The sequence below is a fragment of the Alosa alosa genome, chromosome 4, assembly GCF_017589495.1.
Source record: "Alosa alosa isolate M-15738 ecotype Scorff River chromosome 4, AALO_Geno_1.1, whole genome shotgun sequence".
Classification (NCBI taxonomy): domain Eukaryota; kingdom Metazoa; phylum Chordata; class Actinopteri; order Clupeiformes; family Clupeidae; genus Alosa; species Alosa alosa.
The window spans coordinates 6,323,845-6,340,787 of NC_063192.1; the positions used below are offsets into that span (position 1 = coordinate 6,323,845).

A 16,943-nucleotide genomic window follows, 5' to 3' on the forward strand; every position below is an offset into this window, starting at 1 on the left:
TTTCCAGTGTAATTTATGATTTCAATCATGCTGTCCATGAAACATTTGAAAACATTATTGAATATTGTTAGCATCCCTATACATTAGACCAGAGGCTTAGTTGTGCAGCAGGTGGATCCATAAAGGTTGTCTTGTAGGGGAGCACAGTCTAAAGGCGAATGCACACCTAGCTGACTCAAAGCACACGCTGCGATGCCAACTGTCTGGAACCACTTGCCTACTGGCAGTGGAGGTTAGGGACCCCTCTCTGGCCATGCCTGCTTCTTACCTCCCCACTTCTCTCTGACCACAGCTCAATCAGAGACCCACAGTAGACGAGCTACGAGAGCGGAAGATCCTGATCCGCTTCAGTGACTATGTGGAGGTGGCCAAGGCTCAGGACTATGACCGCAGGGCAGACAAGCCCTGGACCAGACTATCTGCAGCCGACAAGGTGAGGGGCCAAATGGACCTAATTTGTTGTCATCTGTAAATATATAAACACAATATCAGGCAAACCTGGTTATTTTGATCATGAGGTGTCTCAACTGGTGTCTTACAAATTCATTCATAAACGTATACCTAGGTGTTTCAAATTCATGTGTTTTCATTTAGTCACAAAACAAATGGCTTTACTAGTGTCAAAGTTGTAGGGCTATTAGATTTTATCAATACTTTTGTCATCTGCTTTAAAATAAATACAAATATACCCCAACAATTCATATTTCAGAGCAAAGACAGAATCCGTTGTTCTGATTCTTGAAATAACTTTGATCTGACAATACACACACACACATCCCTGGGCGCATACCTGGAAATTTTCTAAAGTGCTCTCTCTTCCCATTCCACAGGCTGCAATCCGTAAGGAGCTGAATGAGTTCAAAAGCACCGAGATGGAGGTTCACGCATCCAGCAAGCATCTCACGAGGTAAGCCTGGCTCCACAGAAAGAGCTATTTTTAGCTCAACGCGCATCACATCTATTCCTGAGAGCTATAGATAGATTGCTCCGAATCAAAGCCCCATTTCCCCAGACATAGTATTACCATAAATAACCCTGTGCCTGACACAGACCAAAAAAGACAAGAGTGTGCTCTTGACCTGTCATGTTTTTGGAGGAAGCAGCTATTTAATTTGATTTCGTAACAGTGACTTCTGCTGCCGTTAACGGGAAGAAGGCTGACGCGCTGGTCTCTTCAAGGCCGAGCTAAAAATAGCCCTGCTGATTGATGAAATGCTATAATCACTGTGTCTGTGTGATTCCAAAGGCACCTCTTCTTCTCCCTCTGATTAATGTCTCTCTCCCCTCTTTCTCTCTACCCTCCCTTTTCCCCCTGGTAAAGATTTCACAGGCCTTAGAGGACTTTCTTCCATGAAGAAATGATGAAGCAAGATTTTCATTTTTTCGTCTGTGAAAATCCTGGAGGCGATTTTTTCCCCTCCAGGGCTCCCCCCTCTGGTTTTGTCCACGGGCTTGTGTCCTTACTCTGCCAGTGCCCTGGCTTCTTCCACGAAGGGTGGTGGGGCGACTGTGATGTTTTTGGAGAGGCACCCGGAGGCCACGCTTCATCAGCCAGAAGCGGCCTGCAGGACACTCCAAACAGGAGCTTTGGGGGCGATGATCCACTTTTGGTGGAAAAAGAAAAGATGAGCAAAAGTGGAGAAGTGTATTCCGTGTATTTTTGTTTCTTTCTTTCTTTTTGAAAGGATTTCTTTTTTTGAAAGGACAGTTGTTTCAAGAGACCATCAGTGATTTGGTGGAAGTTGTGCATGTGTGACCAGCTCCACTTAAAAAAAAAAAAATGTTGAAAAAAAAAGGAAAGTGAAATATTGTTATACTTGAGGGTCATGTGGGGAGAGTACAGGTCTTTGGGGTGAATTTCATACCGAGGTGTATGGAGAATCAGTCTGAACAGGGTTGTTCATGTCTTCACTTGAAAAAGAAAAAAAAAAAAACCTTTGTAAGAACTACTTGTCTTCATAATACAAGACTTTTTAAAAAATATGCGGTGTCTTCTTGTTCCAAACATACCAAAATCTGTAGCCAAGAACAGGTAATGAAGACATGTGTAGCAGTTGTCATCATAATGACAGAATATGTGTCCTGGATTCCATGTTTTTGTGTTTAACAACACAATGTGTTAACATGTGATTATGGAGAAAAATCAAGACAGCACTGACTACCTTTTTTTCATCAATCTTTTTTTTTATTAATGTGGTTTTAATAATATATTAACAATAAGGCAATCAATTTTTCCATATGAATAAATACATTTTACACATGAATTCATTATTTAGATTAAAATTGTGTGAGTGAATTGACACACTGAGGTTTGACAACCTTAAATAAATAGACTCATTGAACTGAATAAATACTGGTTTAAAATAAATATGGCTTATAACATCTACTCAACATGTCTAAACAGATTCAGCACTAAAGGGAATTCTTACATTAATGGAATCGGAATGTGAACAGGAACATGAAGCAGATTAAAAACAACTCTATCGATCCTTCTCTGAGTTAGAATAGAGGAGCCCCCGACAAGAACAGACTCTGCAGTCCTCGACGCATGCTTGAGAGCTCTTCCTCTCGCTAAAAACAACACGGTAAACAGAAAAACATCAACAGTGTTTCAGATACTTTCTCTGTTCAGGTTCACATTTGTTCAAACAGAAGATGCTTTTTACCAAGTGACTCAAAGGTAGTGCAAGCAGAAGATGCTTTTACTAAAAGTTACTCAGAAATGGAAGTGTCAGCGTTAGTTCTGTCAGGAAGACTTAATTGGTCACTCATTCATTCATTTGGCCTATGCCAAAGACTCTTATTGTTGCTTATGTATTTTGTATATCCTTTGATAGATTAAAACACGTGTTAACTTTCATTGTGCCTCCCTGAGTCTTTCTGATAGAACTGTAAGCTAGTCGTTAAAAATAGTTTTATTTAATTTTATATTTAAATAATGATATGTATATATATATATCGTCCAGCAATGATAATGTTTGCTCTACGTGTTTGACACATTACACTTTCGACTTAGCCCGACATTTAAATTAGTGCCCTTGGAAGTACATTTGTCTTAATGACTGTATGCAGTCCTGGTCTAATTAGGTCCTGTCTTACTCACCATCTCCTGAAGAAATTGATCCTGGACCGACTTCATGTCCTTCTTCATCAGGCACATCTGAAGACAGCAAAGACAGAGGCCAGGTCAAGAGGGGTTACTTTGAATGATATACAGAACTGACCCAGGGTGGGTTTTTTTTTTTGGTGCCTGTCCTTAATTGTAATTTTCACTACCAATTTCTCATTCTTACTACATTTACTTTACTTTAAAAATGTAGGTGTGGTTGTATCGACCAAACCAACTAAAATGTTAATAATGTTAATAACAACAGTAACAAAAAAGTCTGTGATAACACTAAAATGGCATTACACTTATACACAGATATACAGATAGATTATCTTTATTAAAGGAACCGTATGTAACAAATGTAATTCAATTAATCATAAAATGGCCGCTGACAACAGTAGTCCGGCCAGGATATCGTCATTTAAAAAAGTGAAGTTGCAGCCCTCAACTGATGTTGATGTTTACATATTTGTGTTTTAGCCTCCACCTATCTAGTAATCACAAAGTCAGTAGTGTTTCGGCATCTGGGTTGCCAGCTCTGCTCTAGTTACCACATCTGGGGTGTACACCGCTCTACAGTATTTTGAAAGTGATTGTAGTACCAGTTTTGGCCAAAATCCTACATACAGTTCCTTTAATTGATAGGATAATATTAGCGTATTCAGCATTCAGTGGGGTCTAGTACAGTTTGACCATACGTCCAGTGATAATGGCTCACCTCAGAACTAATGATCTGCTGCTCATACTCCAGGCTGTGGCACACGTTTGTCTGAAAGGAGTTCTTCAGGTGCTGGAGCCTGGCACAGGGCATGAAAACACAAGGGAGCATTTTGTTGTGACGTGACGTAAAAAGCAAGTTATGTAAGCTCGACTTCTCCTCTGAAGTCGAGGCACTGTGCCTCCTGCACCCAAATCCCATTACCCGCGAGGATTCCAGGAAAAGAGCAAACACCCTTCCTTTCCTCGAAGTGTTGATAGGCTGATGAAAATATTCCTTAATGCAATAACAGGCAATCAACCCAGTTTAATGGGCTGCCATTTCAGCTACAATCACTATCTCAGTTCCACAAAATCGGCCCCAGGATTATGTAACTCTGTTCCCAGGTGCCATTTGAACAAGCAGAAAATAACAGACATTTGTCTATGACGAAACGCTGTAATCCAAAAAACCCTAATGACGCACAAACAAACTGTTACCAAACCTAGCGTCCCCTGCTCACCTCCGAGATTCTTTCTCCTGGTACGAGTGGAAAGCCAGGGTCTGTTTCTTCCAGTAGATCTATAAAAAGGAAGGTATGGGGGAAGCAACGTTCTCTCAATTCTGGCACAGAGATGTGATGGGTAAAACCAGGTGTCAGTCTATTATCTCAGTCTCACACTCAATCATTTGGTTTACATCTCTCTTTTTTTCCCCTTACTGTACCTCACTTGTGAGGTATATCATCACCAGTCATCAACCATCCATGTGTTGGTCCTCCTCTCACCCATCTCACCTGAAGTCCCATCCTCGACTGCCCTATTACTGTCCCCCTATCTGGATTCCTGGCCCGTACAGCCTAGCGACCCATCACCTGCCTATGACAATTCTGCCCGGATTCCTGGCCTGTCTGCCGACCCACCACATGCCCCATGACAACTCCCTTCCCCTGGACAAATCCAATGCTGGACTATTTGAACTTTCTGTCACTAAATCAGGATTAATGAATTATCAAACCAGATACGTAATCACCCCACCTCTTGTAACTTTCTGCTCAAGTGCTTTTTAACACCATGTCTTATTCTCTACACCTGACTATCATATGCATTTGTCATGTAAACAGACCTTACTGTCCTGTATTGACCCTAGGCAGATGGCTCAGGCCCTTGAGTCGTGGACCTACTCGAGGTTTCTTCCTGTATCTCCAATTCTAGGGAGTTTTTCCTCGCCCCTGTTACCCATGGGCCTCTCTCTTTCTTTTCTTTTCTTCCTTTCTTTCCTTTTTCTCTGATTGCCTACATTCTCTAAAGCACCATGATACATGTGTAATGTTTTGGCGCTCTATAAGCACAACAAATTGAATTGACATTGTTTATTAGTGCACTGTGCCCCTGAATGACACGATCACACATGTCTATGTGTGTGTGTGTGTTTTCTGACCCATGACCCATGTTTTCTGACCCTTTGCGTCTGGGACGCAAAGGGTCAGAAAAGGTCACAGAAGGGTGACACTCACCGTCAGCTCCTTCTCCATGCTCTTCAGGCCGTTGTCGTCCTGCTCCAGGTTGCTGATCTCCTCCAGCAGCGCATGCTTGATCTTCTCCAGCCTCTGTGACCTGCCACCAGACCAAAATAGCAGGTTCTTACCACACTTGTTTGGCATGATGAACTCAGGGTTCCCACCTATTTTCGTTAACATGTCGAGGCTTTTCAGGGATCCTTAACAATATTTCCATGAGCTTTCATAGTACACAAAACTGCATCATTTGCTTTTCCATGCCTTTCCGAATAGGTTCGTTTCAGAGATGGGAAACCTGGCTTCAGAAAGTAAAACTCCTACCATGTATTGGTTCTACCTGTGCACCTAAAATAGGTGATTTCACCAATTCGCTCATCTACCTGGCTGAAGAGTTGAGCTAATGAGAATCCGCAGGTTTTTTCTGAATGGTTGGAACAAAAGTGGTAGAAATTTTACTGTCTGAAGCCAGGTTTCCCCATCTCTGGTTAGTTTGGCAAGTGGAAACTCTTATCACACAATGCAACATTACAAACACAATAACAACTAGAAAAGCATTTCCTGAAGGAAATACAGTGCATGAAAATGCAAAAAATATGATGTAAAATATCATACAGAGTAAATACAAATAATGCAGATATAGTTGCAATAGTGATGCTAGGGTATATATGATGGTTGTTATGCTGGTTGCTAGGGTAATCATGTTGGTTGCTATGTCGGTTGCTAGGTTGTCATCGTAAAAGTGGTTGCTAGGCTGTTGCTAGGGTATTTGACATGGTTGCTAGGGTATTTTGACATGGTTGCTAGGCTGTTGCTAGGGTAGTTATGGTGGTTGATAGGCTATTGCTAGGGTATTTGAGGTGGTTGCTAGGCTGTTGCTAGGTTAGTTGTGGTGGTTGCTATGCAGGTTGCTAGGTTAAACTCATTGGTTGCTTTATTGGTTGCTAGGTTGTAACTGTGGAAGTGGTTGCTAGGCTGTTGCTAGGTTAGTTGTGGTGGTTGCTATGCTGGTTGCTAGGTTATACTCATTGGTTGCTATATTGGTTGCTAGGTTGTAACTGTGGAAGTGGTTGCTAGGCTGTTGCTAGGGTATTTGACATGGTTGCTAGGCTGTTGCTAGGGTACTTGAGGTGGTTGCTATGCTGGTTGCTAGGTAGGTGGTGGTTTAATATAGTTGGAATGGCTGAACAGTTAAATAGGTGGATAGTTTAAATGGTTGAATTGTTTAACAGTAAATTATTGTGGTGAGGACTTTTATTTTGAAACAGTTGTGGACAGAGAAAGCAGTGGAACAGGATCTGTAGTCTTAAGAGAATGAAATTATTCGCTTAAAGCCTGAGAAACTGACAGTTGGTGCAGGTGGCCTGGCCACCTGGCCGAGGATTATAATTGCTTAATGGCTCTATTTTGATATCATCAGCCCAATGTTGAGTCTATGGGGAAATTTTGGCTAGTTTTTAATTAAACTTTTTTAATTAAACGCAACGCAGTTTGAATGAATTTTCTACGTTAAACACTAAAGCTGCATTAACTGTGTTAGAAGAAGAAGAATAAGAAGAAGCCTAGGAAGAACAGTACAGTGCATTTTCATGCACTGTAACTAATTATAGTAGAAACTTATCCAAAATTGTCAATGCATTTATGGACTTTCATGACATTTTCCAAGCCTGGAAATGGGGTTTAATCCATTTCATGAACTGATAACATCCCTGCTATATTACTTATGTGACTGCTTTTAACTGGATATTAATTCTCTGTCCTTTAATATCTCAACATACATGTCCTATTTTGTGATATGTGACATGAACAACCTTCATGTGGATATGGCAAATATGGGTCAAAAAACAGTGACTGTTTAGACACTGACCTGTGCTTGCGCATCTGCAGGCTGACAGTGGACATATGTTGCTGGACAGTCTTCAGAGACTGCTTAGTGTACAGCTCCATCTTTTCCGAGCGTTTCTGGGCACACACACACACAAACATCCATGCTTCAGCTGGCACTCTATAATGAGTTTAACACCTCGTGGCTTTTATTAGCCAATGCAATAAGATCTAATCATATCATCAGAGAGATAAAAAAGGCCTTGCACTGGGGGATCACTTCAAAGCACATCATTAAGAGGGCTAAATGACAATGGGACCACTGAACTCATTTGTCTTTGTTGCACCAAAGTGTGACGACAGCTTTGACGAACCAGTCTTCAAGGGACACTCTTGGAGGAAACACAAAAAATTATGGGAAGATTACTTCACTGGACCTCGGGGCACATTCTACTACGTGTCCAGATTAAACAGACTTTACATCCCTGATTGACCCGTGTACTGTAGGCCATTGAAGCAGGGAGCTGCCTGCTAGAGGAAACGTGTCGGTGGGGAAGCAATTGTGGCAATTAACAACCTAGGGAGGGGCCTGGCGCATTGTCTAAAAATCGCTATTGTACACCTGGTCAGAAGTCTATGGTGAGTTGTTTATATGTTATTTTACAGTTTTTTTCAGTCGCTAACAAGCGTTTGTCCAACCAGTTGTCACATTTTCAAAACTCCAAATACAGTTAGCACAGCATCGGTGTTTTGTGGCCATACCATTCACACATTTCATGTCGTTTTCACACGATATGCAGTCAGTGAACACCTTTCCACAATGCTTACATTTTCTTAACAGACAAGCTATACCTCCCAACAAAATTATGGATTGTTTTTGCAGTATTTACGAATGTTAACACACAACATCCCACAATAGCAAAAACAATATTCCAAACCTTAGATACAGTATAAAAACCTCAGCTTCTACAATGATATCAGTTCAAAAACAATATACTGTATCTCAGCTGATAATAAACAAACAATTGAATAATTGACACACAATTGATTTATGTTGGGTAAATTGGGCCAACCACAGCTGATTCCAGTCTGGCTTAGACTCAGTGGCAGGGGTTATTTTTTTCATTGACACGTATACAGTAAAAGGAGGACTTTGAGGAGTGATGTTTTTAGAAACAGAAACAGAAAAAGACAAGCACTGTAATGTCTGGATGAGGAAGAGTAAGAGCAAGGGGCCCAGGGAGAAGAGCAGGCCCAGTGAGAGATGCAGTGAGAGATGCAGGAGCAGTGAGAGGAGCAGGGCCAGGGAAAAGAGCAGGCCCAAAGAGAGGGCAAGGTAGAGGTGTAAAAATGCATGGTGGTGGCATTCCAAAGGTTGCAAGAACTGTTGTCAGTGATGAAATTCGTGCCACTATCATTGACCATGTAATCAATGCAATGTTGATGAAAACATGTGGCCTAACCCTGAAGATCGCAGAGATTAGATACAGTAATTTTTTAGCCCCCCCCCCCCCCTTTTATCTGGGCTTTTTGCTGTTGTTTTTTTTTGTTCAGAATGCTCTTGTGTGTTTCATGGATATTTTGTTGTTCACTGTAAGCAATACTGTAAAACTTTTTCTGTTCTATCTTACTCTAAACAGTATTTCTACTGTACCTCCTGTAGTAAACAGTAAAGGAAAAAATAAACTGATTTGCTTTTTACTGGAATGCTTTTGAATGTGAACATAACATGTGGACATACAGTTCCCAACCAAGACATTTAGTGTAAAAATTGCATGCAAATACCTGCAAGTAAAACTGAAAAATTGCAAGTAAAACTGAAACATAAAAGTCTATGCTTTTTTTTGTAATGTCAACAATAGCCAGTATTTTGAAACCTGGTGTATTTTGATTGAATGCATGTACCTTGTGAAGTGAAATTCTTTGATAGAAGTCATTCTTTGACAGAATAATTTCATTTTGAGTCAGATTTCCAGTGTTTTGGTAAAGTTAGTGTGTGCAGAGATATATGTGTTAGTAATATATTTAACAAAATGTGTTTTTGAGAAGAAAATTATCCATTTGGCCAATTGTGTTTTCTAGGCGTGAGTCTGTGTTAAGAGTTTAGAAAAAGTATCTGAAGTATGGGTAAGCGCTTGTTAGCAATTAAAAAAAAACTGTAAGAGCGCATTGTCAACAGTCATATTGGCAGGTGCACGCACCATCCTTCTATCATTCATGAACGCACACCAGCGCACGTCCATGCAAAACATTACAAATTGCAGGCCCGTCGCTAGAAGGCAAGCAATTGCTTGGGGCCCCGAGCTGGCCAGGGGCCCCAAGACAACGACTGGTTAAGAATAAAATGCAACGACAAACTGTGAGCGCCCCTTTGATAGTCAATGCAGTAAAGTGCAATGACAAGTGGGTGAACTTAATTGACATTGATAGTCAATGCAGTAAAGTGCAACGACAAGTGGGTGAACTTAAACTGTATGGCTATGCTGTGGTTCATGTAGTCTTTGCGGGCGGTGGGGGGGGCCTCCATGTCCATTTTGCTTGGGGCCCCCAAATTCCTTGAAACGGCCCTGACAAATTGGACGATTACAATGGGAAACATAATTAGAATAAATATATTACATAATACTGTACATATCATGATGAGTAGTTATTCACCATCATTTGCAAATTGGTAATGACGGTTAAAAGTGATTAGGGGAGAGGCGAGAGACACGTATGGAGCACAGCTGAAGACGCACTGTCACGAGATATAAGCAACTCCTCTGCAGGAGAAATGTTGTTTTATTCGGGCAATTTCATTTGAGCAATATTAGGGTAAGTGTTGCTTTTTCCAGCCTATGTTTTCGATGGTAACCCATTGTCATATAACTGTCTTGTCGTTGACTGACACCTTGGTGAAGTTAGTTTCACTTTGCCAATGAGTTCAAATAATAGACGAGTGCAAATGCGTGAAGGCTATGCTAGGTTTTAGTAAAGCATGGTTTAGGAATGACTATTCCATACGGTCTTGCAAGCAGCCTCCTTCAAATGCGCCGTTGAATGCCAAAATACCGATGCATTTATTTGACATATTGGCTTTTATGCCAAGTAAAGGGAATGACAGATGTCATTCTCATTGGTTTAAATGATGTTAAGCCCCAAACACACCCATATGACTGATTAAAAAACCTAGGAACACCTTGTTGCGCCATGTGCTCCACGTTTGATAACGAAACCCCTCCCAATGTGAACTGGACATCCTACTAAATTTGAATAAACTTTTGACGAGTGACGATGCGCTTTAGAATGTCTTGATAGGGCCCGAAGCGTTTAATAGCCCACAATTAACCAAAGCATGACAGTGGACAATGCTCTCTACAGTACACTGCACTGTGGCAATTAGTCGCTACTATGTCATTCAAGTATTCTTAGCTGTTTGAGTTACGGCATAATATCTGAGCTCAATGAAGAATTTATATTCAATTTATCACTTAATACTGTGTTGTGTGTGTGTATGTATGTGTGTCTGTGTGTGTGTGTGTGTGTCTGTGTATGTGTGTGTGTGCATGTGTGTGTGTGTGTGTGTGCGCGCGCGTATGTTTGTCTGTGTGTGTGTGAGTGTGTGTGTGTTTGGGGATGACTCAGACCACCTGATCATCTATGTCTACCAGTAACTCTCAGTAAGTTTCTGAGACCTTATGACTCAAAGTGGGAGAGCGGTTCTATTTTCAGTGTACCCAGCCGCACTCAGGTCCGTCTGTCTGTCCAGTCAGTCTCCTCTCAGGAGGAAGTAGCCTACCTGGAACTTCCTGGTGAGCTCGGTGCTGAACTCGCGGCAGACATAGCCCATCTCCTGCGAGCTGCTCATCTCCGTGTGTACGGCGTCCACATCCATGTTTCCCTTCAGGCTGGTCTTCCAGGTGCTACCGGTGCTGGATGTCATGTGGGAGGACATCTCCACCTCCATGTTCTCCACTGTCACCACACAGAGAAACAGATCAACAATCAGACATGCATGAAATACTGTATATAGGCATATAGGATAAACACACATAAGAGTGAAACACAACATAGAGGAAAACATCGAAATAGACATCATGTAAAGACAAAGACATATACATACACACAGATTAGTACCAAACACAACACAGACATGTTTCATGCTTTACTGCCAGTAGTGCCAGAACAGAAAAACAGACCAATGATCAGAAATGAGAATAAAATAAAGGCATGTACAGAAAATATGCATCTGAAAGCAGTGAACATGGACTACGAGCTGTATGGTGGTAATACTATTATCTAATACAAAAATAATAACATCAAGTTGTTATGATAGTACATAATAAAAAATCTTGAACAGGCTTCTGAATTGTAATTTTTGGCGATACGAAATTATGACCTGGATAGGATACCTGCCATAAATATCATATTTATCATAAATATACTAAAACGATTCCCCGGCAGAGACCCAAAATATCAGGCAAAGTAATGGAATAAGAGATATGAGGGACCCTCTTTTACCTGACTAGATAGATAGATAGATAGATAGATAGATCAGCCTGCCTCTGCCTTGCTTCTTCAGCACTGATCAAATCACATTATAATATTACTGCCATAATACATATTTCTTAAAACAGTGAATGCTATTATCACCTTCATTGATACATTGAACATGCACACCCATATGTTGCATGATATGAATTTCTTTGATATATTTTCATTGCTGCTTATAATCAATACACCTCTTTGGTGGAGGTCTGGGTTCCACTGAGCGCAGTTTAAAAGTGATCAAAAAAAAATATTGACAAAAAAGCACATGCCAGCAGTTTGCAAGTTAATGTTATAAAATGAGGACATTTTGTACTGAGTACACATCACATTTGCATAATTATGTTGATCATGTTGGTAACTAGGCTAAACTTAAAAGATAATTGTCGTTCACTGACTCGTCAAACTCTGGTGATAAAAGAGTCGTTTATCACAAAAACGTTTGATAGTAACATTTGTTTGACATAGCCTATACTTGGAAGCTGTAATATGCTATCTATCACATTCGATAACGTCGTTCTTTGAAATCCTTATACATGTTGGTGTCTCCAGAGTGCTAAGCAAAGTTCAACGTTTGCCTCCCTTGGTCTGAATCGTGCCCTCATTGTCATCGAACCCAAATTCATTCTAGACTTCAAGCATCTGGTTTTTCAACAAGCTGAGGACTTTCCGCATGAACACAGTCATGCCTCTCCTTTCACTGAGAGCTGCAGCGTGCATGAGAGAGAAAAAACAAACGGTTGTTGCGCCCACTACGTCTGCAAGGAGCATGAGAGGGAGTGGACGCAGAGCGCTGCAAACACACGTGGGACACTTTTTTATTTTTTTAAAGGTCGGGTATTGTGATACTTTTCTAGTATTGGCACACTGTGCAACACTACAGTTGACTCTTGGTTGGTGTTAAATCTGTGTATTACATAACGAGACAGCAGCTATGTTAGGACCCAACCTCTGCTGGTGCTTTCGCCCTGGGTAGTGTAGTAGGTCTTATTAGTCATTTTGACCGCTCTCCTCCTCTTCTTTCCTCGGACGTTCTCCTGCTGCTCCTCTTCATCTTCCTCTGAGCTGCTTTGCCTCTGCTCTGGCTGCTTCGGACATGCTGCTCAATTGCAAGAATGCAGCTTAGTAAACTGACCAGTCCACAGGGCTATACACTATTAAGCATGCTGAGAAAGGTGTCAGGTGGATGGGTGAAGTGATTCTTTATTAAGGATACTTTACAAAAAGTTCAAATTATTTCCTCTTCTCTTCTGTTTTTGGTATACATACATACTAATAAAATAAGCACCCTGTCTGTGAAGCAAGTCACTTCGGGTAAAAGTGTTTGCTAAATTATGAAATAAAAATAACTGAGTGAATTATTAAAATGGCCTGTTACACATAGAACCCAGTAGACAGGAATCTGTTCCTCTAGCAGCTCAAACATACAGTACCTTTATCTTTGAACAATTTTCTGGGCTTCATCTTGAGGGGCTTCTGCCTTGGTGCACTCTTTGCTTCTTCCTCCTCTACCTCCCCCTGATCTTCATCATCCTCATCTTCCCTCTCACTGTCTAAATGACTGCTGTTGGACTGGGAGGAATGGCGAGTAGGATAGCTGGGGCCTGGGAACACCACCCACAAATGTCACAATGCAACGTTTTTAGGTGGTATGAAATGTGTACCTGCTGTTGCACAGGTAAACCTTGAAGTGAGTTAGGCCCAAAGTCCATAAGTACAAATAAATCTTGTGGGCATTTCATTCCATTCCCCTCTGGGTTCTTTATAAACAAAGTCAGAAATGTAGTACACTCTAACCTGACTGCAACACCTGTTCACTGTTTGCAGATCCCCTGTTGGAGGCAGGCGTCTTCTACAATGTTTACAACATGACAAAATGAAACATTATAATACAACATTAAACGTTGTCTAAATGTGAAAGACCACAGATATTGTTGTGGACTTAGGGGAAAGCAGCTGTAGACAATTAATACCTCGATTTCAGTACACAGTATGGCCACGTTGTTGACTGAGAGGTGTGAGGACTGACTCAGGGTCGCCATGGTGATGACAGATTCCTTGTCTGACTCGTCCAGCAAGCCCCCGTGCGTCTTGACAAAGTCTCGCAGCTGCTGGTCGAGGTCAGTGGACTTGAGCAGCGAGCCTACCGGAGACTTGTCCAGGGCCGTGGAGGTGAGGAGCGGCTGGGCCGGGGAGTGCAGGGAGTGGACCGGGCTCAGTGAAGGATGCTGGGAATGATACGGGAAGGAATATGGCACCAGAACCAAACCCAACTGTTATTCACAAAAAACCTGATCCAACCCAGCACTAGTTACTGTACATTCACATGTTCAGCAGTAAAGTGGCAAAGTTGACAATACTTATACATCACATAGAGGTCAAGTAAGCTATTGTTTTACCTGCTTCCAGTTACCTACCTACCAGAGTTTCCGCTTGAAAAAAATGGTGCCGGTCAAAGCGACCAGCACAGTTTTCCGGACATTTTGATGATATGCGGTCAAATATCCTATTATCGCTTCTTAATTAATCAAGTTGAGGAAAACTGGAGACAGGCTATGTACAGTAGCTTAAAGAATAACACAATCAGGCCGTATAAAATGCAACATGTTCATTAGCCTAACTTAAGCATGCTTAACTACTGTCATTTTAAAGATCTTGCCAGTCTCTATGCTGTTTTCATGGACAGCAAGAATCCGCTTCATTCGTTGTTTTAAATAGACATTGTTTGTTGCTGCTACCCACGTTATCTCCAGTGTTTCAACAGTTTCACTTGCGCAGATGGCACAGACACTGAATGAGCGCTACCCCCTAATGCTATGCCTCTTTATTTGAAAACACTAAATTAAGAAATATTTCCTATTCTGGAAAATGACTAGTTTCTTTTTCGTTCGGTCCACGGTTCAATGAAACCATTTGATTGTGCCGCAATTTATCCGCGGACCAGCAATCTCCTCGTCGATTAGGCCCTAACCCTGCAGATCATAGACAAAAAAAGCATGCTTTGGGAACAGAACACAGTTGCATGTTCAGTGTAGCCATGGGTCTGTCTACACAGAAAATGTGTCTGGTGCGGCCGCACCCCCCGCAACTCCACTTCCAACGTCACTGATTCCGACAGATACGCTCGACACTTCTGCTTTTTCTCTGGTGGTGGTGGAGCTGACGGGACATCTGAGGCTTCAGGCGTTACCAATTTATCATCATCGTCTGGCCTCTAAAAAATGCTTAAGGCTAGTCTGCCTGCAGCCTGGGCCTGGCCATATTTAACTGTTGATCGTTGTTAAAACAGATGTTTTAAGCGCGCGCTTCCTATTTGAAATGCAACATGCGTGTTGTTTAATAACTTTCAAACGATAGAGCCTGTTCCTTTAAAACATAGCCAAAGGATGTATTCTTGCTTTAGTATAGGCCTACATTTTAGGCTTATTCTCAAATTCAGATTGTGTTAGGGGGATGGGATTATTAGCCAATTTCAATCGGACAATTTGACTGGAGAGATTAAATTTTGTCTGACATTTCATTTTTTTACCCGGCCAATGTCCGGCAATTACCAGACAACAGAAACCCTGCTACCTACATATTACCTCACATAAAATGATTATAGCACTTATCATACCTCTCGGTTCGGACTGTTTTCTTACACAATATACAAGCCGCTGTGTTCACGTATATGTGAAACTTGTACTTCACGTCACATCACCCGACCCTTTAACACGCCTATAGGGACCCTTGGTACACCAGCACTGACCTCTGAGGCGCATGACCTGCGACAGCTGGCGATGGAGGGGGTCATGCCGATGGGCGTCGGTAGGGCAGGAGTGGGCAGGGTCTTCTGCTTTTCTTTGTCTTTGCCTCCTGTTGCGGGCTTGTAGAAGGACGAGGCCTGGATGCCCATCATGGGTTTGGGCATCTCCAAGGTGGGCGAAGGAGAGGGTCGGGCCACCGGGGAGAGGCAGAGAGGAAGGAGGGGGGTGGAGGGGGACAGGGCTAATGGAGGAGACATCCCTGCAGCTGTAAACCAAAACAAATGTGACAGAAAACCCTACGTTAAAAATCCACATATCATGTTACAGGAAAAAAGGGCTCTTCGGTTCTGATTCTAAAAAGTATAGGAACTTCACATATTACCAACCGTCACGTATGTACAACCTCTTACGTGTATGTGTCACTTAATATTCATTTCTATACAAACCAAGACGGCGGATTCCTAAAGAAACGCAAGCACCCACACCATAAGTTTATCTAAGTTAGCTACGTACCAAAATTTACATTTTACCGTGACTCAAAGAGCTGTAAACAGTGTTGTAAGACTGCATGTACAAATCCGCTTGGAGCTCCAGTGGAATTTTGAATTGCGACGAGAATTCTCAGGCTAACCGTTGATGTGCCATGAGAAAGGTTGGGAATAAGTACCCACCAGCCCAGCACTAAAATCTGAGCGCGGTAAACAAAATCAGATATTTCAGGCAGTAAAAGCCCCGGTAAGAACCAAACTAGATTTTGTTCAAATCTACACACCTATGGCTACTGAAAAATGTAAGGTTCATTTGGCAAATGTTATTTTGAAGTATTAAAAAACATTGTTGTTTTAAGAATTTTCGAACGAAATGGTTGGTAATTAGCACGTTTACGATACACATACTGCTCTAAAAATATGGTCTTATATAGCGAGTACTGATGAGTCAAGTTTAAACTTCTTATTAGACCTCTGCTCTGAACTGGAAAAGTTGTTTCACAAAGCAATTCATTAGACAGATCAGATTCTGTGTAAAACCTGGAACCCCTAAATCTGAAACATGAACACGTCTGGCGCGTCCATGCTGTCCTTACATCTCATCCTCTCTATCGGGCGAGGGCTGAAGTGGGAGGAGGCCACTCTGCTGGCCCAGGACTCTTGAGGAGGTTTCACTGGCTTCGGCTTCTCCAGTGGGGGAGAGACCCTCTTGGTCTTCACATACGGATGCGGCCTCTCAGGCACCTCGGGAGGGTCACTGGTCCTGCGCTTCTTGGTCTACACAATACACAACTAACTTTGTGAGAGGCATATATAATGCCTGCTCCTATATAACGCCTGCTCTGAGTTCAAAAGAATACCAGCAACATCAGACAAGAAACTAGTGATACTTTTCTGATACTGACTTCATAGTCTGCAATCCACAACTAGTACTAAGCAGAATGCTCGAGGTAAAAAACTAAAATAACTAAACCCATATTCCTACAGACCCACAATTATCAAGACAAATACACAAAATTTAACTCCAAATAACACA

General features: G+C 41.8%; 2 protein-coding genes across 7 annotated transcripts in view; one reads left to right on the forward strand and one right to left on the reverse strand.

Annotated features, from left to right (window-relative positions):
- phactr3a (phosphatase and actin regulator 3a) overlaps positions 1–2,264 on the forward strand; it is a 29,201-nt gene extending 26,937 nt beyond the window's left edge. Inside the window, exons 10-12 of the mRNA XM_048240391.1 lie at positions 293–433; positions 831–907; positions 1,322–2,264. Of these exons, the coding sequence (XP_048096348.1) occupies positions 293–433; positions 831–907; positions 1,322–1,337 (234 nt within the window). The 3' untranslated portion in view covers positions 1,338–2,264. The remainder of the gene's footprint in view (positions 1–292; positions 434–830; positions 908–1,321) is intronic.
- Positions 2,265–2,412: 148 nt separating this feature from the next.
- sycp2 (synaptonemal complex protein 2) overlaps positions 2,413–16,943 on the reverse strand; it is a 51,013-nt gene continuing 36,482 nt past the window's right edge. For all 6 annotated transcript variants that reach the window (XM_048240384.1, XM_048240387.1, XM_048240385.1 and 3 more), the window contains exons 34-46: positions 16,504–16,684; positions 15,422–15,684; positions 13,647–13,901; positions 13,471–13,525; positions 13,107–13,277; positions 12,623–12,772; positions 10,925–11,100; positions 7,190–7,284; positions 5,323–5,422; positions 4,330–4,388; positions 3,828–3,906; positions 3,104–3,160; positions 2,413–2,571 (exon numbers count right to left, since the gene is read on the reverse strand). In XM_048240384.1, the coding sequence (XP_048096341.1) occupies positions 2,500–2,571; positions 3,104–3,160; positions 3,828–3,906; positions 4,330–4,388; positions 5,323–5,422; positions 7,190–7,284; positions 10,925–11,100; positions 12,623–12,772; positions 13,107–13,277; positions 13,471–13,525; positions 13,647–13,901; positions 15,422–15,684; positions 16,504–16,684 (1,713 nt within the window). In that variant the 3' untranslated portion in view covers positions 2,413–2,499. The remainder of the gene's footprint in view (positions 2,572–3,103; positions 3,161–3,827; positions 3,907–4,329; positions 4,389–5,322; positions 5,423–7,189; positions 7,285–10,924; positions 11,101–12,622; positions 12,773–13,106; positions 13,278–13,470; positions 13,526–13,646; positions 13,902–15,421; positions 15,685–16,503; positions 16,685–16,943) is intronic.